Below are 25,242 nucleotides of genomic sequence, written 5' to 3' on the forward strand. Positions count from 1 at the left end.
CCCCTACATGTCTGTTACTCCATAAGACACAACAATGACAAATGTATTTCTGAGAGCTGTGGCCTGTACAAGAATACAAGTCCCATACAGCAGTGGTTAATCCAAGTCAAAAATCTGTCTAGGCCCCTATTTGCACTCTTCATGTTTTGCCTTCCAGGATAACTTTCAGTGGAGATGCCACCTCCTTCTTGGTGCTGTCTTCCTCATACAACTGATTGAGGGGGACAGGCCCCAGATGCCTTCCTTCTCCCAGCATGCTTTGCTATGAACTTTGACAGCCTGGCCTTCCCTTCCCTCACTTTGTTCCCCAAGTAACTCGGAGTGACATAGCTTATTCCTTCCTCCAACTGTACTTTGCTGAGTTTGCCTATTTAAATGGTTTCCAAAGCAGCAAAAGCTAAGTCAGAAAAAGGCACTCTTAGTCCAGAATAAGGGTGTCCACATGGTGAATTAGACCTGGTATAACTACAGCGCTTTAAATTCACACCCTACCTTACCCCAATATAATCTCCCCATATAGTCTTGTTCTCTCAGTACTATCCTGAGCCATTTTGGCTTTCCCTCTAGGCCTCTTCCAACACCCTTCCTGAGCCCTTTGCTTGGAGAGACCAGTCAGCAGCTCCTGTTCACTTACATAGACAGGTCCACAATAGATCTTGCCTCTTCTCAGGTCTCTTACTGGAGAAGAGGGAATTCTTTTGTATCTCTGCTCTCCTTCTCAGCTCACTTTGTTGCCCAGCCTATTCTCTCATAATCCTTTTGGACAAGAGGTCCCCAAATGCCTTGGCTCTGGGCTGAAGGAGGGAAAGGTCAGAACTGGCTCTTGAACCTCTCATAAGTAACACCACCTTTCTGGTAAGAAGATAAAAGTTGATCCCACTTGGTCTAACAGCAAGGGTTGAACTTTGTACTTTCAGCACTAAAAGCCTGAGCCTCTCTCATTTGAGCAAAATCCATTAGCAAGTTACATACAAATTAATACAATGTATTTCACTCACATTTTGCTTTGAAGATTTTCTAGAATACATTTACACTGTCACACCCCCCCATGTGGCTAATTCTTATTTGTATTCACAGGCCAATGAACAACAAGAGTGACTGCTTGGCATTCAGTTGGACTGTCAACAAAGTAGACTAGCCACATCCTTACAATATTTGTATTTTTTGTATAGAACTAAATATATCGGGACTCTCCCTTAGTGTCTCTCTCACAAACCTCACATCTTTTCAAAATGTAACTAAAAATGAACTTAAAGTGAAATTTATCACCATTTTAATTATGCTACTGGATAAATTATCCCCAGAATGCGAGTCACCAATTGGCAGACAAAAAGCAATCATATTTAATATTATTTATCTCACTGTTACACACAAAAATCCCTCCATTGATTTTTCTTAAGGTACAGAGATCACGGAATAATAAAATACGCAAGTGAATTAGTGATCAGTGGATGGCAAGGCTATACATATGACGCAAATCCAAGAAAACAGCCTTTGGGAAAAGTCAGGAAGGAAAAAAAAAAAAAAAAACCACCCCTCTCACGCTATCAGGTACAATTTCAACACTAGAAAATGGCGTTCATAATTTCATCAGCAGGAAGCAGCAACCTCCCAAATCTTCTATCAGAAATAATTTCCTACCAACAAGCCCTCAGGCTTTTGGCAGAACTGGATATGTAGCTTTAAAAAGAAAAAATATAAACATGCCTGCTGCTGATTTCTTTTCATTCAATTTTTCTTAAGACAGATGTCCACTAATAATGATATTTATTACAACTACCCAAATATTGCCCAAATGAGGATTACACTGACAATATTTGGAATCCAAGCACTCAACTTTCACTTAACAGCAGATTGTAACCACTCATCTTTAATACAGAATTACATTGCAGAACTAAACCAGGACACTGGAGCATTGCATGCTGGGATTTATAGATGGACTGCATCTCTGTACTGAACATGGAGCAGACACAGACCACTTTATATAAATTCAGGCTAGCTTTAATCCATCAGTCTCATTTTGGCCACCTATGAATTACCTAATCATTCAATACAGTTGTTAATAACTTGGCACTCCAGGCTTGAAAACATCTCTCCCTTTCAATATCATTTATTAGGTGGCAACTTTACCTATTGTGCAAGGCCTCAATCCTGCAAACTCACCCATGAGTAACAGTATGCATCTGAGTAGTCCCATTAGCATCAGTCAGATTACTCATAGATAAAATTAAAATATGTGTAAGTATTAGCTGGATCAGAGCCTAAGGGAGTGTCATGAAGTAGCTGAACTGAGGTATGAGTGAGCAGTTAGATTTTTCCTTTTGGAAGAACTGAAGGAATACTCCACTGGAGAAATAATTTGCTAGTGACACATCTGGCTGATCCTGACTCTAAATAGATAAAGTCACACAGGTCTTATAGTATGAGTCTAAAAAGTTTGAAAGAATAGTTGATCTCTCATACATGTTTTTTTCAACTTCTCTAATAGATTTTACAAAAAAGTAGGATACATTCCCTGCAGAGAATTTATGATCTAACAGCCCGTTTACACTGTACAAACAGCAATGTCAGAAGCTCAGTTATAACGTGGTTGTGCCAAACATAGTTAAAACATGTTTCGGTCTTGCAGTGTGTACTAGAACTAGCCATCATCCCAAAGTACACTAATGCCTAGGGCAGAATGGGCTATGCATTTTGAGGACACATTTAAAACACAGTTTGCTCCCATCTACAAAGCAATCAAACCACCTTTTAATCTGTCTGGCAGCCATTGCCATAGGAGGATGACAGAGAGCCAGAGGCTATCTCCCTATTCCTTTTTTTGTCCTAACATGAAATTACCCTGCTACTGAGAGTCATCACATTGCAAGTAAATGCCCAAAGACCAGTACCAGGCACCCAGAGTGTAAGAGGTACCAGCAACTTGTGGGAGAGGTGCAGGCAGGTTGGTAAATCTCAAGAGATATTGCCTCAGGTGGCTGATGGAGTGACAGTGCTGGGGAAATAGTGATGAAAATGAATGCTCTCTCCTGATATTCCTCAAACTAAATTTAAGACAAAACCCTGTTAAAGTCCATATTACAATGAACGTTTGATTATTGGGCATGCAGTACTGCAGCCTGAAAGTACAGAATTGGGTCTAAAAAGGGAAATATTTTTAACCAAGTTTTGAATTTGTCAACAGCACCATGTTTGAAGGCTCTTCCTTCCCATGCACCCATCAGCACAGACTTATTGGTTATTTTACAGGCTATTTCTCTTGGCCTACTATGGAGTTATTAACTTTCTATTAAATAAAGTGTATACTGTGTAAAAAGAGGCTTCAAAGAAACGAAGACAAGCCTGAGGCTAGTGCACTGGAGAAACGTTTTCCTGAAATGTCTCTAACAAGAAAGGCAGCTGAAGGCAAATTTCAAGGCTGTGCCATCAATACAGAAACTAGAAGGCATGCAGCTTTAGATACTAGTGTACTCGGTCTAGCTCAACTTGTAGAGTGGGGAAAAATCAAATGTGTATGAAACTCAAGATAAAATTTGATATTTGTCATCTGCAGAGGTGGCAGTCTGGTCTCATTAAAAACAATGGTAAAATTCCCATCAACTTCAGTGGTGCTAGGATTTCACTCAGGTGATTTAGAAATAATAAAATCCTATTAATCAAAAGGCAATGTATAAAGTTGGGGGAGTGGGGGGGGAAGAGAGATTTGTAATTTCAGGAGGAAGGCATTATAGAAGTGCTCAAAGACAATACCTTGTTGCGCCAAAAACAAGAGGCAGTGCAGTCTGCTTAGTGTGACCAAAGTCTAGGTAATTTTGGCAGGCTGAGACACTAACCATTTAGGATGGGGTTTCACAAACAGTACTGTATTTTTGAATAGTACTATTTTTTTTTTAAGAAGAGACCTAGTGCCTCCTATGTGAATTCTGATCTCTTTCACCTTTCTTTATTTTAAGGAGGAGTAAAGGTCAGGGTTGTCGCATACTTTCAGATTTCACTAGCTTCCCCCTTGTTAGACTTTCTGAATATTGTCTGGAAAATTGTAATTGAGTGTTAGTTTATGCGAAGAAACAGATGAACCCCATCTTCCCAGCTGTAATCTCTTCAGAAGGAGACTGAGGCTAGGTCTACACTACCCGCCTGAATCGGCGGGTAGAAATCGACCTCTCGGGGATCGATTTATCGCGTCCTGTCGGGACGCGACAATCGATCCCCTAATCGATGCTCTTACTCCACCAGCGGAGGTGGGAGTAAGCGCCGTTGACAGGAAGCCGCGGAGGTCGATTTTGCCGCGGTCCTCACAGCGGGGTAAGTCGGCTGCGATACATCGAATTCAGCTACGCTATTCACGTAGCTGAATTTGCGTATCTTAAATCGACTCCCCCCTGTAGTGTAGATGTAGCCTGATTCTCCTTTCTATATAGAAAGAAGTCTTTAGAACGGGGGAATCAATTTATGAGGGATTCTAAGGTGCCTCTTGGTTGAGCTAAGGACTATCATAGATGAAGGTCCGCAGACAGGCTGTCATTTATTTTCAAAGGAAAATCATCCAGGGAAACAAGCCCAGAAGAGAAAATTAATCACCTTAAAGAACAAACTTGTGATTTTTAGAATATATGCAACTGTCTTGTTTCCAGCCAGTATCATTTGTTGTCAGTAAAGGAAAGTAATGGGCTTTCTGAGTCTGATGTTAAGATTTAGTGTTGGCACAACCTAAGGTTTACGGAAGAGATGCTTGTTTGGCTCAGATGAAGATATAACGTTGAATCAAAATCAGAAACAATAGTGTTATTTTTGGAGATTTAGTAAGATGTATACTGAAAAGGCCCAATCCTGCTCCCTTTGAAGTCAAACAGTGAACTCCCATTGAGTACAATGACAGCAGGAACAAACCTAACATGTTGATAGCTTTTCCTGTGAGAGTTCCCACTCGTATAGCCAGCATGTAATGTTTGACATCAAAGAGAAGGTCTGTTTTTCACTTAAATCGATACTTTGCTCCATTAAGCCCTTTCAAGTTATTTTCTTTAGATCTTGCCAGTACAGAGTCCACTTTTTGTGAAGGACTCCATACCAAGTGGCGACTCATGATGTATTCTTTATTTCCCCCTCATTACACTGCTAATTAACAGATCAATACATAGAAGCTAAGAATTAGAGCTTGTTGGGAATTCTGAAAGAAAATGTAGGTTTCCACAAACTCAAAAACCTTTCATGGGAGAACTTCAGTTTTGCCAAAACATTGATTTTCCATTGGAAAAATCAAAACAAAAGATTTAATTTCGGGGGGAGGAAGGGGGTCAACCCAAATTGGAATATTTTGGTTTGTTGAACTGACCTGAAACCCTTAATTCTGAGTCAGCTCAACATTAAATTGCATTTCCCTATTGTACCACATTGCCCCATGGGAATCATAGTTTGAGCCCCCATTCCCTTCTATGGACCATGCTCCCGGAAATACTACAGCTCTCGTAATGTAATATGAACTCTCCTCTGACCAAGCTGTATGGTACATCATGGAAGTCGTGTAGATATAGGTGCATCATAGGAGACATAGTCCAACCAGGGAGCTGGCCCATAGGAGATAAGGAGGGCCCAGGAAACCTGAACTCCCATGAGTCACTTGTACATTAGAAACTCAAAGATATAAGCATCGGAGTGACAGACTGACAGGTCAACCAGACACCAAGTGAAAACAAAAGTAACCGATCAGGCAGCAGCAGAACACCCCCACCCCCAAAAGCAAACACTGTACTGTGCCTGTATTACATCCTAAAGATAGGCACATCTGGGCTGCCTGTTTAATGTTGAACTGACTCAAAACAAAGCATTCCCCGTCAATTCAACAAACCAAAATGAAAATATTTTGATTCAGAAGATCAAAATGTTTTGATTGAAAATGGAGAAAAACATTTTGTTGTGCTTCCCTATTTTACTAAAAAAAAAAAAAATCAGCTTATGAACGAGTATATACAGTACTTTCTTTTGTTTGTTTTAAGCCTGCTGACTAGTCATTTCATTTGGTGACCCCTAGTTCTTGTATTTTGAGAAGGTGTAAATAGCACTTCCTTATTTACTTCTCCACACCAGTCATGATTTTATAGACCTCTGTCATATTCCCCTCCTTAGTCGTCTCTTTCCTAAGCTGAAAAGTTCCAGCCTTTTAAACCTCTCCTCATATGTAAGCTGTTCTATACCCCTAATCATTTTTATTGCCTTCTCTGTATCTTTTCCAATTCCAATACATCTTTTTTGAGATGGGGTGACCGGATCTGCATGCATTTATTCCTCCCTTTTGTTTCCTATCTTTTAGCCAATTACTGATCCATGAGAGGACCTTCCCTTTTATCCCATGACTCCTTCCTTTGCTTAAGAGCCTTTGATGAGGGACCTTGTCAAAGGCTTTCTGAAAATCTAAGTACACTATATCCACTGGATCCTCCTTGTCCACATTCTTGTCAACTCCCCTCAAATAATTCTAATAGATTAGTGAGGCATGATTTCCCTTTACAAAAACCATGTTGACTCTTCCCGTCGTGTTCATCTGTGTGTCTGATAACTGTTAAAGAACAGAATTAAGTTAATTAAGCATGTTAAATTCTCAGAGACTATTTCCCAGAGTCCCACAGGAGGCACCGGGACTCCTGCAGCCTTGGTTCATAGTATAAAATAATTTGAATATTTTTTAAAAAACAAGTACTTATTTCATTGCAGGAAAATCCTTTATGAACCATGTATAAGAGTTTAATATATTGTGTACAGTGTGAAATACTCTAATAAAAATGTAATAACAATTAAAACCTAATATCATCTGCAGAGATAACTTAAAGTGTAACTAACTATACAAGTAACTATACCATGACAGTGGTTCTCATGAAGTTAAGGGACAGTACTTTACCTTTGCAGTGGAAAGGCTAATAATGTGCTGATCTTTTTCATTTGTGACAATCTCCATGACACTAAATAAGTGTCCCAACAACTTGCCCACTGGCTTGGTGTTTATATTGGGATGCCATAAACGGAGAACTTTATCATCACCTGTGAACAGAAAATATCTGTGACCCATTCTGTGTCTCTAACATGCAGACTATCACAAAACAGATTCTGAATAGACAGCCTAGTTTTACAAAAGATGGCTGCCAGGACTGCAAACACAAATCCTGCTTAAATCTTTGTATTTTTCATACCAAGGGCTTGATGCTCAGTTGCCTCTAGACACCTTTACACTGCTTAAAGTGTACTTAACTCACTCTTTAAGGCCCTTTAATGTTGCCAAAGTGGTATAAAGGTGTAAATAAGAATCAAGCCTTTTGTACTCACCTGTAGAAATGTGATGTTTACACACAATTTAGGAAGCCACTTTTGAAATTTGGTCCTCTTATTATATAGTAGTTTTTTGCTGCTAATTATTTCAAACATTTCCAGCAAAACCCAAAGCAACAGCAGCACAACTGGATTTTGGCTCTCATACAAACCCCAATGCTTAAGCCAGCTAAGTTGAAAAGTTTGCTATTTTTCACAAGCCTTTAAAGAGAACCTGGGCCCAATTTCAAACAGACATTAACATATTTGTGGTGTAGCATCAAAATCATGCCAGATTTATGGCTTTATTAACAGTTAAATACTGAGAAGCCTTTAGCACCATGTAAAAATCAACTTAGCCCCTCCTGAATAGCTTAAGACACTAAACCAGTTAAAACTTGATAGTTATCATTAAGTTTTACTTTGAGTTGCTCCAAACTTGAAGCAGAACTCAGAGAGTAAGAACACATGGATCAAAACTGGAGGACATTCACACAACCCTCAGAACCAAGTCAGCCAACTTTCACACAACTTTATTTGTTATTTACTTTGAGAAGTATAATCTTAAAGCTTTTTAGGAAGAGACTGCACAGATGTATTGTCCTCTAGACCTGGGCCATTCAGAGTATAAGCTAGTGCCTCTCCCAACCTGCTATACAAACACTCTATACAGAGCAACAACCCAGACTCACCCTCTACCTGAATTTAGTTCTATTAACAAAGAAAACAAAAAGATATGTCAACTCAAATCTTCTCAGAGTTCTTCCCTGAGGACCACTTCATTCTCTCCTCAGAGAGGACGACACCATTGCTCTTTTATACCCAGGTGGGGCAATAAGTCATCTGCCTCAGTGAGTCAACAGAATGCATGTAAACCTTTCACAGCTGGACCAATACTTAACCAGGTAGCAACCACTGTCATCCTATAAAAATATAGTAACTGGTCTATTGGAGTATTCCAGTGCATTCATTTTGGCATTGTTTGAAATACCAGTAATTCACCAAATTGCTAAATTATACAAAACAATCTGGATGAGAAGACACACAGTTTTACAGTTAAGATGGTTTAAAGTTTTGGGGAAAATATGTATGTCTCCTAGCAGATGGAACCCAATAAAATGCCAATCTCTGAAGACAGATATTCTGGCCCATAAGAAATCAAAAGGGAAACAAAAAAAATCTGTCATTTGGTAATGAATCAGCTGTGTTTCAACTGTGGCTTCTCAGAGCTTAAATTAGGCCAGTATGGGTTTGTTACATCATACTGGTCCAGTCTTTCACTGCCTTTTAGATAGAGCGGGGACTAGTAGAGAGGAGATCAGAGATCAGTTCTTGACTTGGTTAATGTGTAATTTTGGGTAAGAAAAACAAGGCCAAGGGAGGGCATCTGTTAAAATGGAGAAGATAATGTAACTTTGTAAATGATTTTCAGATAAAAGGCACTGTGCATGTGGAAAGCAGTATTTATCATTATATTCGTAAGTCCAGTTAGGAGACACATGAAGGGGTAAGTCTGCTCATTTTTCTGGTTCATCAGGGAACCGTCAGATCTTAGCTGTCACTAGCCACTGGTATATAATACAATGATGTGGTCACACAAATGACTGTAATTGCCCCTTTTCCTTTAAGTCACCACATAGCTGTGCGCCACAATCTAGGATTTCATTTTTGAGAAGTTAAGTCTCTCATCTATAGGCACAAAATGTGAACCAAGAATAAGCCAATGCAGGGATGTCTGACTCAGAGTGCAAATAGCCTGAAACAAAAGGTCTCAGAGCAGAAGGAACTGATCCCATTAATCTCAATGGGATAGCTCTGAAGCCCAAAGACAACCGTTCACAAGTCCATGTTAGCTATTTCACTACTAGTTGTGTTATCAGAAACATCAAGCTATTGGTGCACATCCAATAAGCTATTGGTGCACATCTAAGCTGCATGTCCACCAATATTATATATGCCATCATGTGCCAGCAATGCCCCTCTGCTATGTACATTGGCCAAACTGGATAGTCACTACGCAAGAGGATAAATGGACACAAGTCAGATATCAGGAATGGCAATATACAAAAACCTGTAGGAGAACACTTCAATCAAGCAGATTACAATAGCAGATGTAAAGGTAGCCATCTTACAGCAAAAAAACTTCAGGACCAGACTCCAAAGAGAAACTGCTGAGCTCCAGTTCATTTGCAAATTTGACACCATCAGATCAGAATTAAACAAAGACTGTGAATGGCTATCCAACCAAAGAAGCAGTTTCTCCTCCCTTGGTGTTCTCACCTCAACTGCTAGCAGAGCACCTCACCCTCCCTGATTGAACTAACCTCGTTATCTCCATACTGATCTATACCTGCCTCTGGAAATTTCCATTACTTGCGTCTGATGAAGTGGACATTCACCCACGAAAGCTTATGCTCCAATACTTCTGTTAATCTTAAAGGTGCCACAGGACCCTCTGTTGCTTTTTACAGATTCAGATTAACACTGCTATCCCTCTGATACTCATCAAGCTATTGGGTTTATCCATTATTGTTGATGCAGTGACACATTGATACAGAGCGCAGTGGGGCAGCTAGCTGTTTTCAAGGGTTGCTGGGGAGAAAGTCAATCCTCACCACTGAATTTAAACTGGTCTCTCTCTCTCTCCCCTCCCGCACCCAATGGGGATGGAAAGAGGAGATGCCACTACTCCCTAGCACCAATGTCACCCTCCTCATGTTTTTGAACATCTGCATCTATCCCCCACACATCTGCCAAAACCCCAGCTTCTCTTCCAGGGTGACCTCTCTGCTGGAGCTATGTGACTGCAATACCAACATTTGCAGTATATTGGGAATCTGAGAACACTATAAAATAAATGGATCTGAATATCAAAACACCACAAATTATTATTTGTATTATGGTAGTGCCTAGAAACCCCAACCTAGACTAGGGTCCCATCATATTAGGTTTTGGCCACTCACACATAAATTCCTACCCCAAAGTGCTCACAATCTAAATAGACAAGGCAGACAATGGGTTGGAGAAATAAATGTGCTGCCCATTTTACAGATGGGAAACAGAGGCAGAGAGAGACTAAATTTTCCAAAGTGCTCAGCATCTGCAGCTGGTGCCAGATTTTAAAGAAAGCTCAGCTCCCATTAGGCACATGAAGTGTCCAGAAGTGCCCGTTGTTCTCAGTGGGAATTAGCGAACAACTTACAGCATTTGAGGAGACTTTCAAAAGCACAAATGGCTGTTAGGTGCCCCTCTCCCACTGATGGCCATTGGGAGTTGAGCAAATAGTTGCCATTTGTGCCTTACGCTCCCTCTTTGCCAAGCTTCAGAGAAATTAGCCAATATATCCTTTTAGTTAATTTAATAGTTCTTTTGAAAAATACATCCCTTATTAGACCCCAGGTCATACAGACAGACCGTAGCAGAGATGGGATTTGAACCCACTGTTCCTAAGTACTAAACCAGTACCTGCCTACAAGACCAGCCTTCCCTAGAGAGTAAACTGCTTGTATTTGAGTGCCTTAAAACTTCCATTTTTGAGTTTAATGAGTTCTGCACCTGAAGTCCCAGTTGGCTGTAGCACCAGGGACTTTGCTGTAGGTTTTAGGTCCATCTTGCCATAGAGTAACAAGAGGCCTTGTTTATACTGTGTTCAGGAGCGCAGCACTCAGCCTGTACATTGCAGGAGGAGTACAGGAGGGAGGGACTCTGGCTGATAGCAGCCTTCAGTGAGAGGGACAGTAGATCAGGTGTCACAGGAGCAAAGAGCACCCTAATTGTGTCTACCTTAGGAGTTCAGTATGGAAAAAATAATGCTTCAAGTGACAGTGGATGGGGAACAGCAGACTGTCTCTGAGCAGGAAGACTGCCCCTCCCATTACATTTCTGAAGATGAACAGGAATGGGGCTTTTTAACACCTCTGCTCTGACCGTGGCAGCAGACAAATGGCAGGGAGGAGGAAGTGCTATGTGTATCCAGGGCCCCTAACACAGAGAGTTGCATGAGGCTAAAATCATTAATGTCTATTATGCACTCTGGTATTACCATGAAGAGCAGGTGCCACAGAAAAGCCTATCAATAAAATCCATTCCATTTTGTTGTGTTTGCTTAAGTGCAAGGGGTTTTGTTTATTGCTATTTTCAATTGGTCAAATAGTTTTAATTCTTTTTTGTTGCTTATGTTAAATAATAAGATTGATTTTTAGGTTGTTCTCTCCCCTTTTCATGAGCTACTGCTCTACTGATCCCTAGCACTGAAGAGATACTTGCTAACCCCACTGCTACAGCAGAGTTACAGAAGCTCACCAGGACAGTGGGAAGAACGATTAGGTCTCTCAATGGTCCAATTATGCTTCTAGGATCAAATACCCTGACATGAAATGCACGGGGATTAAGCTCATTCATAAGAAAAGATGAGCTGGAAGGGGATGGATCAGATAGCCAAACATTAGCTTGGATATACCTAGACTCCATGGAACCAGTGGTTTGTATCCCAGTAGGTTCAGTTCAGCTCTTTACACTTCCAAGATAAATGAAATAAAGGAGAGTGTGGCTTTCATTGATGAGACCTTAAAAACAGAGCTGTCTGCTCTAGGTGGATGTTCAAGATCCCCCAATACTTTTAAACTATGTCTAGACTGGAAATTGAATGACAAAACTTTTGTCTTTCAGAAGTGTTAACCGCCGCTCCCCCCAGTAGACAAAAGCTTTGGTGTGACAAGTGCCAGTGTGAACAGCACATTGTTGGCAGGAGCGCTCTCCTGCTGACAACGCAAACGCCACTCATTGGGGGGGTGGAAGTTTTTTGTCAGCAGGAGAGCCAACAAACAGTGGCTACATGGTGCGACTTTTAGTGGCACGGCTGTGGCAACACACCCATGTTGCTAAAAGCTGTGTAGTGTAGACGTAGCCTTAGTTAGGCCCAGTGTCCTTGGCCAAAATATCTCCCTCCCCTACACTGTTGTTCAGTTTGCATTGCATTGTTTATCCTTCTACTGCTACTCTTCTCTCAAAAGGTGTCTGCCTTACGTGATTTAAAATGTCTGTACAGTGCTTTGAGATTGCATTGCTGCAGCTGTGCCAATGTAATGCTTCTAGTGTAGACTAGCCGTAAGATACAATGCCAGTCATACTGTATGGAAATCCTAGCACATGTTGTGCCTATTGTGCTCACTGTACTGTCCTAAAGAGCTGTGAATTCTAGGGTTAAACTTTTTAAGTGGTAGGTGTGTCCAACTAACGCGAGTCAGATGCCTGTATCCTGATACACTTGTTTGAAGACGATCCCTCAAAGGCTGAAGGGTTAGACATTTAACTCAATGTAATAAGTTGGGTAAAGTATTTTAATACTGCATTGTTCAAGATTTGGATGTCAAAGAGCTAGCTGGGGAAGGAAGTTGCTATGGTACTATATCCATCTAGAAGCCAATCTGTGTAGATCCAAGGGCATACAGCACTGGAAAGTTACCCAAACTAAATTTAAAAAACAGAAGTTTTATACTTGTCTAAAGCCATGACTCTAGAGCCTTTGGGGGACACATAAAAGGAATAATCCTTTTGTTGTGCCTTCCAGGTTTTCTGTACCTTTTTGTACAAAAATAAACTCTTCTATCTAGGAAGTGAAGATTGCAAAATCAAAATGATAAAATATTTGTATTATTTAACTGTATCATGGTCATTGGAAGGGGAGGTAGGGTGCCAGTGTTCCTGGGAGGTACAGTTATTGACAGGACACCAACAGGAATAGGGAAGTTAGCCTGAAGCAACTATGCCATATGGCCAGAGCAGTTCACAGGGTTTAATAAAGTTCCACTTGTTCAACTTAGATTGCATTCCCCCTTCACTCTTTGTGAATGAAACAGTCACTATTTAATCAGCCAACTGTGGCTAACATTTCAACACAGGGTCTTCATTAGAGCCTAAAAAGTGTCCTTTCCTTTGAGGAGGAAGAGCCTCATTGATACCAGAGTTTCAGGACTTGGACAAAAGCCAACCATCATGCAATCTGTAACATCAACTGATATCCATTATTCATCTCATATAAATAAACAATTACCAGTTTAAAATGATCAGTTATAACTCACAATACTGTAACAAAAATCTAACTAAACCATAACAATTGAATAAAACACATCATTAAATACAATTTCTGATCAACTATCAGCATAATTAATCAAATAATATCTGTAAATGTGAAAAGTACGTAGGCTCTGATCCTGCAAGCACTTAGGCCTTGTCTACACTAGAACACTGTACTGCTTTAACAATACCAATACAGTTAAAGGGGTACAATCTCCTCTAGTGTGGATCCAGTTATATTGGTAGAAAGAGCTATTCACCTATGAGAAGGGAAATAACTATACCGGTATAAGTCACTTTTGTACCTGTCTAACTGTGTCCACACTAGGACTTTCACCAATACAAGTATTTTGATAATTAACAAAAAAAGTCACACTGCTAACCAAAATAGTTATACCAGTACAACTCTTAAAGTGTAAACCAGGCCTTAGGCCCTGTCCACATGATAAGAAGGGTGTTTTCCCCTGCACTGAAGTTATCTTAACACAGTTGCAAATGCCCCTTAACACCCAACATAGGCTTGAGTGTTAATGCTACAAAACAACCAGCTAACATGATTGTAAAGGTGTCAAACTGTCTACACAGGTGTTGTGGCGGTGTTTCCAATTGTGTTTAACTAACTTGATTAAGCTAAACTGATTTTAAAAAACACCTTTTTTCATCATATAGGCACACGCTACACAGCTTAACCTTAAAACTGAGAAAGCCGGACAGGAGAGAGATAGGGAACCACAGTGGGATGAAACAGATGGGGTCTGGAAGGAGGATTGGCAGACAGAGCACAGTGGGAGTAGTAGTTCTAGGCAGTGAAACAGCAATGTAAAATATGGTTGACCACTGGGGAAGAAATGGACTGGACAGTGCATCCGTCCTGCAGCCTTCTTTAAGGAACATAGAGATTAGTAAGAAATGGGGGGGTCACACCACTGATTGAAGCCAATAGTTCTTGGGTCAGAAAGGGTGGTAAGAGGGAACCATTAAGAACAGGTTAGGGAGCATTTCTCAGGTCAGCAGGAGAGAAGTCACTGTGGAAGGGTGAAGATGCAATCCGGAGGTCATAACTCATAAGGGACAGTGGGTGGGAGAAGGTAAGGAAACAGTGTTGCAGTTAGGAGAGGTGGCTGGGTCATTTTATGTATTCCCAAACCTGGTCTCTCCTCTTTTATTAAAGACATAGGAAGCAATGTGTGAATCAAATCCAGACTGAGCACTCACCACTTTGCTAATCAGGCTCTAATCAGGGACCATGGCCGCATTGCGCTAGGCACTGTACACACATAACACAGTCCCTGTCTCCAGGAGTTTACAATTTAAGTACTTATTATAATTACCAGCCTGTTAAATTATTATTATTATTGGGGTTTATTTAGTGAAAAAATACAACCAATGAATCTATTTGGCAGAAAACACTGACAAACATTACTGGGTCTTCATATATAATATAAACATTTTACTTACCCCCAGTAACAATGATATTTGCTTTTCCACAGTATGTGAAGGCATTAACTCCTCTTGGGACAGAAAACTCCCTGACAGGTCTGTAACGATTAACAAGTCATTTGATCAGGTGGGAAATTTTGGTCAAAGTAGAGTCTATAGCAATTCCAATCTGTTTTCCTGAAGACTTAATACTCCGTGGGGATTGGCAAAGGCTGTTTTAGCCAGACACACAGATTGAACTGATGGCACAAAAATCAGTATGGATGGGAAAGAGGGACTATCTGTGCTGGACACTCTTGGCCAAAACAGACAGATAGTATTATACCATGTTTAACTGGTTATTTTCACAATACTAAAGTATTTCTATATATAACATAGGCAGTACCTTATTAAAAGGAAATTGATTCATACAGTTGTTTAAATTCAGTAACTAGCATTTGCAATAAAACTGGACCAGGTTAGCTTTTCAGCTGAAATAGCATGGTTTCTTATCTTGAATAGCTGACACAATATAAGCCTGTAGCAAAGGTACCTCATTCCCTTGCAATAGCACCCTAAATTGCAGCCATAGTCAAACTAATTTTTTATATACTTGTAAAATCATTGGAGACTATAGGTCCCAGGAAACATACTTCATCTTGATCAAGCATATTCCAGTCAAATTCAAGATGGAGTACTGAATTCTACAACTAGTGGCTCTTTCTATATTAGAAACTAGGATGGCAGTGACAGCCTCAATGTTACACAAATCAAGTGCAGCCTCTCTAGTGCTGCTTTGATACAACTGGTTTATGGGCTATGTTGCTTGTATTGCATGCTCGGTAATAACATATGAAGATTCCATGTTTCCAAAACTAAACTAGCTCTTTATTAAGAGAACTTTTTAGAGGTAATGCAACTGTAGTTAGCATTCCAGCCATGTACACACAGACTGACTTCATTGTGTCTCCTCCAAACTCCTCCCTCCAAATTCCATGCAGATTGCTACAGTCTGAATGTTTTCTTAAAAACCTGAATCCAACAAATACCAATTTAAGGTGTGGAAATGAATGGCAGGAAATACTGGTTATTGCCAGTATGCCCAGAGTGTACATAGGTCAACATGTAGGGCCCTATCAAATTCATGGCCATGAAAAACACGTCACGGACCATGAAATCTAGTCTCCCCCCATGAAATCTGGTCTTTTGTGTGCTTTTACCCTATAGTATCCAGATTTCATGGAGGAGACCAGCATTTCTCAAATTGTACCCAAAAGGGAGTTACAGGGGGTCAACAAGGTTATTTTAGAGAGGTCATAGTATTGCCACCCTTACTTCTGCGCTGCCTTCAGATCTAGGCAGCTGGAGAGCAGCAGCTGTTGACTGGGCACCCAGCTCTGACGGCAGCGCCCCCCATCAGCACCGCAGAAGTGAGGGTGGCAATACCATACTGTATGCAGCACAAGAGGTTTTGGGAGATATATTTGGGGTGACTGGTTGGTTTTTGGTAATAGAAAGGAAGAATTTAATTCTTTGCATGAGGCAATTTCCTATAAAAATGGTTAAGCCAAACAGCCAAGAGAGTCTTTTTTCAGTACAGTTTAAGTAGTGTCACTGATAACACAGGAGCAGACAAGAGTCTGGGTGTAGTAATAAACTCTAAATCCCTAATGCTGCAGTAAGCTCCGAGCAGTCAGATTCCATGCGACTGTGTGGAACTCACTACAGGATTAAACGAATCTGAATGCTTGGTTATGGAGTAAAATAGCAAACAACTCCTTATGTGAGCTTCAAGTAGTTTATTTTAGGATTTTGCCATTTCTTTTTTAATTCTTAAAATGGAGAGGTTTTTTATATAATCCTTACTTGATTCTTCAAGGAGTGATTCCTACCTTCTCCTACAGGAATGAGGATGGCCTGCAACAGGAAGGCTGGTAACATTCACTCCAGATACGAGTCCAGACCTATCCCACATCCTTGCAACCAGACACCCTCTCTGATCCCTGCCACACATTCCCCCTCTTAGCCTCTTTGTAAAGAAAGAAAACAATCCCTTTCCAGGCATTAGCCACCTAGAAACGGCACAGTTCCGTAAGGATTAGGATAACTAAAAACTACACTGATCACCAAGCTTTCTTCCGAAACCAAACAGCAACAGTGGTTCCATAGTTAATTGGGATAGTCATTTTTTTTGCATCATGTAATTAAATGTTTGAGCCACAATCACTTACACAGAATGGTCATTTAATATATTTCTGGTTTTAGGGTTACAAATTTCATTTTAACATTTGTGTATTCTGCAAATGTCTAAATATAATTTCATCTAGCTCCTGTCTGAAGCTCCTTAGGGAAATGTACTTCTTCCAACAACTGGAGACACGTGTACAATAAATGTTTAATGCAAAAAAAAAAACAAAAAACAAAAACAAAGAAACCTTTGCATTGAAATGATATATAACACAGTATACAGTGGTGGTGCATGCACCTCCCACTGTATTTTTGACACTTTCTCTCTCCCCCTCCTCATCTTTCTTGGGATTGTTTTCAACTTTCTAAAACTCTGAACACTTTCAAATAGCATTTCCAGGCCCTGCTACTGACCCAGTGAGTGATCTTGGTCAATTTTACCTTCTGTCATCTAAAAAAATATACAGAATACCCATAAAACCAGAAGTTATGGGCTTGATGCAGGAATTACTGGGAATATGGCCTGTGTTATGCAATGAGTGAAACTATATGATCATAATTCTCACTTCTGCCCTTAAAATTCTACCTGACAAAGAGGGTGTGAGCAGATCTAATGTTCAGAGATCCTTGCATGAAAAGTATTATTTATAGTTTCTATTCATGTCAAATTTAGTATGTCCATATTATTTCATTTCTTAATTTTGTCATAACTCACTTTTCCCAAAATCACAATCTGATATAAATCTAAGTAGCAGAGCCAATTTAACCATGGCTTTTATAGCGTCATTAATGATGTTCTTTAATAAGAGTTCAATTACATGTTAAACACCACTACCAAAAATATTTAATTCCTTATCTATTTTTCATATATTCATATATGCATTTTCATCATGAGCAAATGAATTCATGTGCAATATATTTGAATTTATGTAGAAAAGTAGGAAAGCAATGTGCATTATTCTTCAAAATATGTTATTACAGCAGTTCAGATAAAATCATCCAGTTGTTTTGTTTGCTTGGTAAATGTGCCTACTGATGAAAACCCAAAGCAGACAGACCTTGCTAACAAAATTTATTTTTAAAGGTTATGTGAGAGAAAATAACATATGGACAGTCCTTGGCATTTAAAAGTTAATGAGCAAAAACCAATATACTTTTATGAGGGCTCATTCTGTAGAGCTTTGCATGACTAATTCCAATTATGTCTTAGTTTTAATTAGCCATCTTTTACAAAAGACAGAGCTACTGTAATTGTAGAATTTTGAAATGTACTAATCTCCCATGTGGCTCTTTCAATGAAGAGTTTGTGTTCCACTATGACATGCATGGCTCTACTTACAAGTTGTCCTCTAGTCTCTTTAAGTCATCCAAAACGAACGAATGAACACTGTCTAAGGAGCAGGATCCAAAACAATTCAGGGCAGAGATAAACTTAACCTTCACAACCCAGTCATCATGGAGTTTTCGTTTAATACTGGGGAGAAAAAGTAGGTGGTTATTGTATAATATATGTGTGTGTGTGATAATAATAAGGACTGCCAGGTGGTCATTAAATTGCACACAATGAACACTTGCAATTCATAGCAAGAGAGGTGAGATACCTTAGATCAGTGGTGGGCAACCTGCGGCCCGCGGGTGCATGCGGCCTGTCAGGGTAATCCCATTGGCTGGGAACAGCGAACCCGTGGCCACTGGGAGCTGCAGGCTGCCGTGCCAATGTAAACAAACTGTCTCGCGGCCCGCCAGTGGATTACCCTGATGGGCTGCGTGCAGCCTGCAGACCACAGGTTGCCCACCACTGCCTTAGATCCACCAGCTCCAAAGCCACAGGCATCGAATACTGGACATAATGACATATTTCTTTAATATGGAGACAGAGTAGGGCCTGTGACACACAACTAAATAGTTCTGATTCCATCTAATAGAGGACAATAGTTACACCAGGGTAAAACTGGACTAAAGTAGTGGTGAACTGGGCCCATTGGTTCTTACTCTGTAGCGGCTCTGTGTGCAGATCTCCCATTGAACACAATGGAGTTGCCATCACACAACAGCTAGAAAATCAGGCTCGTTGTTTTAAAAGCTATTTTCATTCTGATGTTAGGCAAGGTCCATTTTTAAGCACTTTTAGAAGCACAGATAATAGAGAACCAGAGTTTAGTTATTTGATGAAAACTGCTAAAGTGATAGTATTTTACTACAAACAACTTACTTCTTGAATTTCCTGGAGTCCAGGATCTGCAATTGTGATTTCTTTTTGGCTTTTGATTGCTTTAGTCCAAAGTCATCGCTGGTCACTGTAAAAAGGTTGACATGACCCCCATCATCTCCCATTAGGATGTCATCCTTAGCTAGCTGATCTCCTAAATTCACCGTACAAACACAGAGCAGACAATGTTCCATTGGTTTGATGATAAAGCAATTATCCTGTGAAATACAGTAAAGAGTTTATTTGATACTGCACATGAGCCCAAAAGCAACTGAGCATAGTCTCTACCATGCTCATCCATTTATATCAACATCTAATGCTTGTCTCAGGGTTTTCAAAATCTTCCATTCCAACTGTTTTGTGATACCATAGACTCATGCAGCTGGTAAATCAATGGGAGTTTTGCTATGGACTTCACCGGAGCTTGGATTTCACCCTGAGTATTAAAGATATTTTGTTGTGTTTGGGTTAGAAAATATTAACAATAAATATAACAGGAGAATTCATCATGCTAAATGGTGTGCCAGTATATTGTGAATTAGGATCTGGTTTGTTTAAAAACTTGTTGTTTCTTTGTGCAGGAAAAATGTGGTCTGGTATAGTATTAGAAGTCAAGTGACAGGGACCAACAGAAGTGGGAGACATGCTGGCAGCCTGTTAGACTTGGGGTAGGTTCTGTAGTGGGATTTTGAATCATCTGGATTCTACTGTTCATTGACTTTATTGCCTCACTTCCTTTTGTATTCAATAAAATATGTACTTGCTATGCCTACCTTCTGTGAGTGTGAGAGAGCAAAATGCAGCTGGCTTCCATTCAGAGCTATGTTGTTAAAACAATGCAACACTTAGGACATAACTGACCATTGTGGGTTTGTTCACATCATAGGACTTGAGAACTGATACTTTTGAGATAATTTCTTTTACCTTTTTGAAGGCAATTTCTTGATTTGACACCCATACTCAAGATGTGTAGGACTTTAATAGTTCATTCCATGGTTTTGTCACTATAGAAAGGTCTTGTAGATATTGACCAAGGCAATTTGCATCATAGAATTATAGAATATTAGGGTTGGAGGAGACCTCAGGAGGTCATCAAGGTCCAATCCCCTGCTCAAAGCAGGACCAAAACCAACTAAGTACATATCTAAGTTCTGATACATTAGTTGGTGCATTCAATTCTCGAACTTCTTTTACTTTCTCAGAGCTAGGACTCATTCCATCTTTGTTTATTCTCTGTCCCAAAAACTTGATTTGGGGTAGGCAGAAAACACACTTTTCGTTATTTAGCTTCAGTCTGAACTGATTGATTAGGTTAGAACTTTGTTGAGGGCTCTGTTGTGTTCTTCCATCGAAGACCCATATATCAAAATATTGTTCATTACAACTACAGATTTTTCCAAAGACACATGGGAGAACTGTAAAGGAACACAAATGGAGCTGTAGTTTTCATAAACAATAATGAAAGCTGTTAGTGTGTGATCCTTTGATAACGTACATTCTGAATGCAAAGCTTTTGTCTTTGTAGGTTGTTTCTGTGATGAACTGGCCCATGCAGTTCAGAATACCTCCAGAGCTAGTCAGAGCTGTGTCAGGTGACTTCAGCTCTAGGAGAGGTTGAAGATGATTGTAAGTCCCTTCTGAGATGACTGTGATGTCTGCTCCTGAGTCCATTTTAAAGTCTATAAGCTTTCCATGAATATTCAGTTTCACTCTCCAGGCAGGCTTTGTGTCATCACATGTGATAGATCCATAAACAATGACTCTTAATTGTCTGTTATATGAGTCAACTCCCTGACTGCTCTGATGAAGCAAACTGTAAAATGACCATATTTTGTCCATTTATTACACTTGAACCTCCAGTGAAACATACATTTGTTGGGCTATGAATTTTTCCACATCTTGTGCAAGCAGACTGAAAGGCTTTGGAGTTTGACTGGAATTTTACCCTCTTAGGCTGGGAGTTTCTGGTTTTTCAAGTTGCTCCTGCCTTTTGTTCTGCTGTTTGACCAGTTCAGACTGCTTTGCTATCTGTACAACTGTGGATAGGGTTTGGTCTGTTTTTAATGGTAGCTGCTGTTAAAGATTTTTATCTTTTATCCCAGTAACCAGCCTGTTTCTGATATTTTCATGTTTTGCAAATCCAAGATCACAGTTGTCAGCCAATGGATACAGAACATTTATAAAACATTCAACACAGCTCCCTGGTTCTTGGATTCTCTGGTGAAAACTTGCCCAACCACATTTCTCTGAGGTTTAAAGTGTCCATCAAACATATCCAGAACGCTTTCATAGTCATCTTTGTGACGGTCTTCAATAAAGTCAAAGGATTTAAAGAAATACTCTTCCTGCTTCCCCATAGCATAAATTAAAGAAGATACCTGAAACTTCCAGTTTCCTATGGAGCTTTGTAGCAATTCAAAATCTTGCAAAATACTGCTTTCTGTGTGTCCATTGTGAAGGTCTGTCAAAGCTGAAGTTCTCTGGGGGCATTGAAGAGTGGCATGTTGATGAGATCCTGCAGCCTTTATTGTTTTTTCTTTCTGTTTGCAACTTTTGTTGCTATTCCTTCTGTCTGTAATCTTTGTTGTTCCTTCCTTTTTTTTGCAACCTTTGTTGCTGTTTTCCTTCTGTTTCTTGTTCTCTTCTAGCACAAATCACACTGCTGAAACCATATCATGTACTTCTTGTACATAGTAGGTTACAGGATTCTGTATCAGATACAGACTGACTACAGACCATGAGGAAGAGGATGGGTAGTGGGGAGGCTGATAGGAGTTGTAGTCCCCTGGCTTAATAGATCCATCACACTATCAAGCTATTCCAAAAGAAGGCTGTATTAAACTTCTTTTGAAGACTTGTACACTAGTCTTGAAGCCTCAAACATTTCACTTGTTGCAGAGGGAAGGCCATTTTAGTTATTTATTTACTAACTCTTCTGCAGGAACTCATTGTCACTCAATAGAATTCACCGTACCAGACAGTTGGAACAGGGCTATATGATGTGAACACAGAGGTTTCTTGAGTGTGTTAGGTTTTCTTTAACCTTTTTGCATGATCCAAAACAATACCTGGCAGCTGCCTTGTGATTTATAATCCCAGACGACAACAGTCCTTTCAGTTACAGCAACAATCCGTTTGAGCTGAGTAAGATAATCACATCCAGTAACCCAGGAACTATCCTGATGAAAGAAAAGGGATGGTTGAAAGATTTAGTCCACGAGTAGGGCTCCTAAGTGCTAGGATAATACAAATAATCATAGGATATGGACCTTTTATTTTAAGTTTCTTGTACATTTGATTTCATGAAAGTGAAGAATTTACAACTTATACATTTGTTAGAACCAGAGAGAGTCAGTAGACACTGTGTAATGTAGTTTTGCCAATGCACTTCTGTTTGACCTATTGTTACAGTTTTGGGCTAGAAATTGTAGATTGTGCCATGGCTTGGTGATGAAAGCCAGTGACCATTATGGACTAGGTTAATAGGATCAAATTTGTTTTTATCTGGGGGCAAATCCAGCCTCCCCTTTTGGCACTGCAGAAGTCCCATTGATGGTGGAACCAGTGCAACTCTATTTTGCAGTAGGAGAGGAAAGATGGGGGTGTGCACCCCTTAAGTGTTGTGGCTCCTAGATGTGCAGGGACTCCTTGCATAATAGCACAGAGGGTGCCAGTAAGGGTGATCTATGGGCATGTGAGGCCACACAACAGGGCCACATTACAAGGGCAAAGAGCTACTTTGAAAACTGAGCTAATGTAGTTTTAACGGAACACTTCCAGAGCTGTCCCACAGGCTCGGGTGGGAGATGCCCACCTCAGACTGAATACTTAGGGTAGGTGCTGGGCTGTGAATGTGAGCCTTAATGTAGGATTTGAACTTAGGTTTCAGGAGGTAAAAGGATAGGTCACTAATCCTTCAACCCATTATGCAACCTTGACCTCTACATGCCCCAAATTCACATATTTTCAGGGTTAAATCATCCCATTCTATCTACAGGCAGGATCTCAGATGAGTGACAGAAATGACGAATTTTCATTGCTACAGAGCAGAAATATACGTCTGCTGAGTTGTAAATTCCTGTTAATGCATTAGGAGAGATCCATCCCACCTGTTTAAGCAAATGAGATTCCCAAAGGAAGTGTCAGTTTGGCCCAAGAAGAGGAGCCACTGTTAGCTCAAAGTACCATAAATTTCTGTTGTACTAGCATGGCTTTTAGTGTATAAAAGATGTTTCACCTCTTGCATGAAATATATATAAATATACAGAAGCCTCTTTATATGTGAATCCAGTAGCTAGACAGATATACTCTATATCTTTCCATCTCCATCAACACGTCAAGCAAGACTACTATTGTATAGGTCCCAGTGCAAACAACAACACTTGAAAAACATCAGGTCAGATTCTTGGCTGATGTTATTCAGTATAGTTCCCACTGGCTTTAAAGGGTGCTCTGCTGATTTATGCTAGCGGAGAACCTGGCCTATAACATGGATTTGGGACAACCTCTAGAAAATGTTAATTGCATTGGAAGTGTTTGATAGGCAGCTGCTGGTACTTCTGGGACTTATGTTTCTGAGGAAACTGTCCCTACCCAGGAAGTGACTCTAGGAAGAAGATGCATAAGATCAGCACCAAGAGTGCTGTGAGAGCTGCTGCTTCTGATTCAACCTTCAGACTTTGTGGATGGGGAATATTTTTCCTTCAACCTGCCTAGCAAATATCAGCTCGCTCGCTCTCTCCCCTCTGTGTGTGTGTACACATTTCTGAGCATTACTGATGGTGTACTCTACTGTAGGTAGCTGGGAAATGTTGGTGTTTCACAGGTTTTAATTATTGTTTGATAATTTTCACAGAAGGTCTTGTTACCCAAGAATAGTGTGTATATGTGGGGTCATTGTAGCCATTTGTAATAAATAACAGCTCATATACAGCTCTTTTCATCAGCAGATATCAAAGTACTTTACCGAGGAGATATCATCCCCATTTTACAGATAAGGAAACTGAGGCAGCGGGAAGAGAAGTGATTTGCCCAAGGTCACCCAACAGACCAGTGGAAGAGCTGGAAATAGAACTCGGAGCTCCTGCATCTTGGTCCAGTGCCCTAGGTTGCTAATATGTTAACAGGTAAGGAAAGGGTCTACTTTATGTTTAGATTTGTTATTCAATATTTATAGTACTGGGGCTGGACTGCTGCGACAAGATAAAGGGTTAACAGGCTGTCAGATGCCTGCTCAAGGCAGAGTATAAAAGGAAGGGAAAGCTGAATCAAAGAAGAACTAAGAAGAAAGTTCCCCTCATGGCCGGTTACAGTAGGGAAAGCCTCTGGGAATTATTGATCAATATTTTTCAGTTGATTTCTTTTCATGTTGCAATTGTTGTGTGGGCAATAAAAAAAGTCCCAAAGAAAGGGCCTTAAGAGACTAATGCCTGAAGCTTTATTTCCCTTCCCTGGCTAGTGAAAATGCTGACTAGCTTACAGTTGCATTTTAGCATGCCTAGGAAAAGTAAAAGAAAGAACATTCTATATAACTACAGGCTTGTCTACACCTAAAACACTGCAGAGGTGCACCTGTGTTGCTGTTCCACATAAGTTAAGACACTACCTGTGCATACAGGAGGGGATTCTCCGGTTGGTGTAGGTAATCCACCTCTCTGAGAGGCGGTAGTTAGGTCGACAGGAGAATTCTCATGATTTGAATAGCTCCAATTAGGCATTACTGGATTACTTCTAGTCAATTCTCTCCCTCCTGTGAGAAATTCTGTTCATTTACACCCATGGGCAGTGTGTATAAGAGGGTTGGGGAGGCTTAGCATCCCCCCAAAACAGTGGCCCTGCCAGGGGAAAAAATCTGTATGCGGCCCTGGCTCATCTCCCTTTGGAGGTGTGCTGCCCCACTGCCTTTGGAGCACACCTCCAAAGGGAGATGAGCCAGGGCCGCATACCTGAAGTTCCTTAGAAATGTAGGGGGCCACCGGCACCAGAAGCTCCTTAGAAATGTAGGGGACCACCGGCACAAGTGCTGTGACCCTGCACACGCTCCGCCTGTGCTC

The 25,242-nt window shown here is 40.4% G+C and overlaps 1 protein-coding gene across 1 annotated transcript in view; it reads right to left on the bottom strand.

The window, feature by feature from the left end:
• Window positions 1-25,242, bottom strand: part of WDR64 (WD repeat domain 64) — a 122,906-nt gene that overhangs the window by 68,037 nt on the left and 29,627 nt on the right. Inside the window, exons 6-10 of the mRNA XM_034766871.1 lie at window positions 22,258-22,368; window positions 19,193-19,407; window positions 18,320-18,454; window positions 14,833-14,912; window positions 6,896-7,035 (exon numbers count right to left, since the gene is read on the bottom strand). Of these exons, the coding sequence (XP_034622762.1) occupies window positions 6,896-7,035; window positions 14,833-14,912; window positions 18,320-18,454; window positions 19,193-19,407; window positions 22,258-22,368 (681 nt within the window). The remainder of the gene's footprint in view (window positions 1-6,895; window positions 7,036-14,832; window positions 14,913-18,319; window positions 18,455-19,192; window positions 19,408-22,257; window positions 22,369-25,242) is intronic.

This window comes from Trachemys scripta, chromosome 3 (assembly GCF_013100865.1).
Source record: "Trachemys scripta elegans isolate TJP31775 chromosome 3, CAS_Tse_1.0, whole genome shotgun sequence".
In the NCBI taxonomy this organism is placed as follows: Eukaryota; Metazoa; Chordata; order Testudines; family Emydidae; genus Trachemys; species Trachemys scripta.